Source organism: Anopheles coustani, chromosome 2 (genome assembly GCF_943734705.1).
Source record: "Anopheles coustani chromosome 2, idAnoCousDA_361_x.2, whole genome shotgun sequence".
Taxonomy (NCBI): Eukaryota; Metazoa; Arthropoda; class Insecta; order Diptera; family Culicidae; genus Anopheles; species Anopheles coustani.
In genome coordinates this window covers 50,599,215-50,603,642 of record NC_071289.1, presented here as the reverse complement: position 1 = coordinate 50,603,642, position 4,428 = coordinate 50,599,215, and the positions used below count along the sequence as shown (strand labels likewise).

General features: G+C 43.4%; 1 protein-coding gene across 1 annotated transcript; it reads left to right on the top strand.

Moving 5' to 3' along the window:
- The first annotated feature begins 436 nt into the window (after window positions 1-436).
- Window positions 437-3,185, top strand: LOC131264562 (uncharacterized). The gene is made up of 2 exons (XM_058266843.1): window positions 437-1,454; window positions 3,148-3,185. The coding sequence occupies exons 1-2, from the start codon at window positions 437-439 to the stop codon at window positions 3,183-3,185; spliced, it is 1,056 nt and encodes a 351-aa protein (XP_058122826.1).
- The last annotated feature ends 1,243 nt before the right edge of the window (window positions 3,186-4,428 follow it).

The following is a 4,428-nucleotide window of genomic DNA, read 5'->3' as shown; positions in this document are numbered from 1 at the left end:
GGGTATCGCAGGTGCAACAACTAACGGAGGGTTGCACGTGGCGTCACATCGCAGGAGTCGACAATCCTGCTGACCTTGCTTCCCGAGGATGTTTGGGCAAAGATCTCCTCTCCAGTACCCTATGGTGGCAGGGTCCTTCCTGGATGAGCCTGCCAGAAGATCAATGGCCTCCACCGCTGCTTGCGACACCAGATCCTTCAGTGCAAGCAGAGCAACTGGGAGCTGACGGAATCATCCGGGTTGGAGGACACCAGATCCTTCAGTGCAAGCAGAGCAACTGGGAGCTGACGGAATCATCCGGGTTGGAGGACGTTTATCCAACTCACCGCTAGTGGAGGATGTTAAGCATCCACTAGTTGTTCCTGCCAGCCATCCATTCGCTCGTCTGCTGATGGAACATTTCCATAAACACTTACTTCATGCGAGACCAACTCTGATGCTAAACACGTGCAGACAACGCTTCTGGATCACAAGTGGCCGAAATCTCACCCGGAAGGTATTCCACCAGTGCCACACCTGCTTCCGCGCCCGACCATCATCGTCAGCAACTATAATAGCTGACCTGCCGGCTGTCCGAGTAACACCGGCCCTTCCTTTTTCGATCACCGGGGTTGCCTACTGTGGTGCAGTGTTCCTGAAAGGTGGCCATCGACGGGCGGCGCCCGTGAAGGCATACGTCGCCATATTTGTATGCTTCACCACCCGTGCCGTACACATCGAGCTGGTGTCAAACCTGACAACGGAAGCGTTTCTAGCAGCATTGCGACGGTTTGTGTCTCGTCGTGGGTTGCCATTGGAGTTTCACTCGGAAAACGCGACGAACTTCAAGGGAGCAGCAAACAAGCTGAACGAGTTGTACAAGCTGTTGCGTACAACTGAACACCAGCAGAGCATTCAGACTTGGACACTAGAACGGAAGATTTCATGGAAGTTCATCCCCCCGAGAGCTCCTCACTTCGGAGGACTGTGGGAAGCCGCCGTCAAAACCATGAAATATCACCTAGTACGCGTTTTAGGAACGACAACACTTTCGTTTGAGGACATGTCTACGCTGCTGGACGAGATAGAATGCTGTGTCAACTCCCGGCCTATAACATCGATGTCAGACGATCCACACGATATGACAGCCTTCACTCCTGGACATTTCCTGGTTGGAACGATCCTACAGCTCATTCCGGACCACTGCTTGCTGTATGAAGCCGAGAACCGGTTGAACCACTGGCGTCATGTTCAACAACTTCGCCAGCACTTTTGGAACCGTTGGCAGAAGGAGTATTTACAACAACTGCAGGCGCGATCTAAATGGACAAAGGATGGTACAACCACAGTAACGCCAGGAACGTTAGTTATAATCAAGGAGGATAATGTGCCTTCATCGTGTTGGCCATTAGCACGCGTAACCGAGGAGCATCCTGGAAAGGATGGCAAAGCGCGTGTCTTTACATTGCGTACAAGTAAGGGAACTACAGTGACTAGACCATTGGTAAAATTTTGTGTATTACCAAAGCCAAACGAAAACAGTTCAAATTATCCAATTTTAAGGTGGCAGAATGTACGATATTGCGACGCCTAAAGGTAGACCATACAGGGTGTCCACTCAGATTATGATTTCAAATTTCCGGTTTTTCCCCGGTTTTTCCCCGGTTTTTTCCCAGCTTTTCCCGGTTTTTTCCAGTTTATGCAGGTTTACTACATTTCGATTGCTCATAATAGATTAACTTATCTGTTATATGTCTCTATGGTTTCTAAGGTAGTTTACAACTGCATGTAAGTTATGTGTTAAAGACTACTTTAAGGAAATTACTTCAAAATTTTCAAAATCAAAAACTCTTGAAAAACTGAAGGAAAACAAGGACAACCCATACGGGTTGGGATTATACAGAATCCTAAACTGAACTTATATTGCAACAACACACATTTCTTGAGCGTATATAGAAGAAGAAAATGTATATAAAGATGTTGTAGAACAACTTCATTTTTGACATAAAAGACAAATTAATTTTTAATACGGCTCAAAAATAGAAATGAATAATGTTTTTCTTTCGCTCATAGAATTTTCTCAATCATAACATTACCGGGCCCGGTAAACGGGCACTGTAACCTGGCCCTGTAAATATCCTAGGTTTTATTATTCCTTTCCTTGCTTTTTCGCTAAGCTTTTATTTTCCCTTACAGCCCCTGCCCGCAACCCTGTGCGCCTCTGGTCCTTGGAGTGTGTGCGTGTGTGTTTGTAACATAAAACTCTTCCCAACTTGCCATGTTTCCTTTTCTCTACGCATATTTTACTTTCGCTCCGGAGCAAAGGGTGCAGAGTTATGTTCTCACCAGGGATGCTTCCCCCTTTTTTGGGATCTCCATTGCACTTTCCCACAACCGTCTGGGGAGCTGCTCGAGCCTTCCGGGACGCTTTCCTTATCGTTTTCTTTCCGTTGTTGACCCGCTTTTCGGTGGGCCTATCGGAAACGTTGATGTTCGGTTTACGCTTTTCCCGAGCCCGATCGATCGAGAGGATCCTAAGGAGGAAAGCAGAAATAAAAATATCAAACCATCGAACTCGAAGCGCTCTTGAACGGCGGGCGAGCGATTCGATCGTTCCAGCTTCCGGTTAGGATTTTTTCCATGCATTGCGCACAGTGTGTGCACCAAGGACAAGAAAATGGGAGGAAAGAAAATATCTGTTTCGTTTGTTTTATCGTGACATAGTTCCGAGCTATATATCTTATTTTACTACTCCTTAATTGTGGTCAATAATTTCATAGGCCATTCAAACCGTTTTTGAGCCAGAATGAAATTTTTTGTTACGAAAAAAATCGAATGATTTTTTTAAAAAGATACACGTACATGATTTTATTGCCAATATACCAAGTAAAATTTATTTACTTCCACTAGATAGTCACACACTAACTCTTCACACTTTCTCTTTGTGTGACTAAATCGAGACTAAGGGATCGGAAAAATTTGACATTGGAAAAATACTCCACAACGAATGGTTTATATTAAAACTTGCGATTTTGATAACGTCTTATATGCCATTATATATATACTACTGTGTCCAAAAAGTAAGGTGACATTGGATGTTAAATTTTGTGCGCCAAAAATAGCCCCTTGTTTTTACTTTTCGTATGTCACTATGCATGTTTTTGACAGCTGTGCCAAGTTTCAAGTCAAAATATCAACCCGGCTAAGAGCAGCAATTTTTTTAATTTGGTGCTACCTGTGTAATCCTCGTTGGGTAAAGATGTCTAGCACGAGCAACTTTGTTGAGCAGCGCTCGTGTATCAAATTCTGTTTGAGAAAGCCTTAAATGCACTGTACCACTTGTACACTTGTTTTTTTGACATTGTTTTGTCACCGAATGCTTTTACCAACATTCTCAACGTCTCTGCAGCGGTAATGTCGTTTCTCAAACAGAATTTGATACACGAGCGCTGCTCAACAAAGTTGCTCGTGCTAGACATCTTTACCCAACGAGGATTACACAGGTAGCACCAAATTAAAAAAATTGCTGCTCTTTGCCGGGTTGATATTTTGACTTGAAACTTGGCACAGCTGTCAAAAACATGCATAGTGACATACGAAAAATAAAAACAAGGGGCTATTTTTGGCGCGCAAAATTTAACATCCAATGTCACCTTACTTTTTGGACACAGTAGTAAATGCCACGTTGCAGAAATTTCCAGATCGTCATGGAGACGCCTAGTGCTTGTAAAGGTGCGTCTTTCTTATGTACTTTTGATATTCTTTTGCATTTATAAAAAATAAATTACATGAAAACGAAGCAAATGGCAAGAACAAACACACAGTAAAGTATAAACTTATTACTATTTTAAAGAAATTTGAACCACTCTTTCACATTTAAGTAAACGTTTCTCCATGCTTGTTTGTTCCCTAACATCTTTATAAAGGATGGCTTCGTTGTAATTCATTACAGGAACGTTGAGTTTCGGGCATCCCCATCCCCGGTAAAAGCCCACTGTGCATTGGTGCATGGAAATAAAATCGAATTGAATGGCAGCACCGTTTCTACCCTTCGAGTGGCTCATTTGCATCGATGCAAGAGTTCTATGTTGTGGCTACAACTGCACGGTCGTAGCTTCGGCTTCGGCGATATCTTCCGATAAAGCAGTTTTAAAAATAACCTCAATGGGTTCCGCACTTTACAATGTACCGGTATTATTGATTTGCTGCCAGTCTCCACCGACCTGGAGCATAATCGCAGATTGTTACCACAATGTGTTGTAATGATGCGCTTTGTATATATGATGAGGGTGTTTTAATCTTAAGCTGTTAAATATAATGATTGGCATTTCTACCCGTTCACTACAGTTCAAATTTATTTGATTCGGTTTTCCAAATGAATTCAATGAGACCGAGCTGCTCATATCTAAGGGCACCAGTGTGTAGCCACCTGCCTCTTGCTGCTAATTG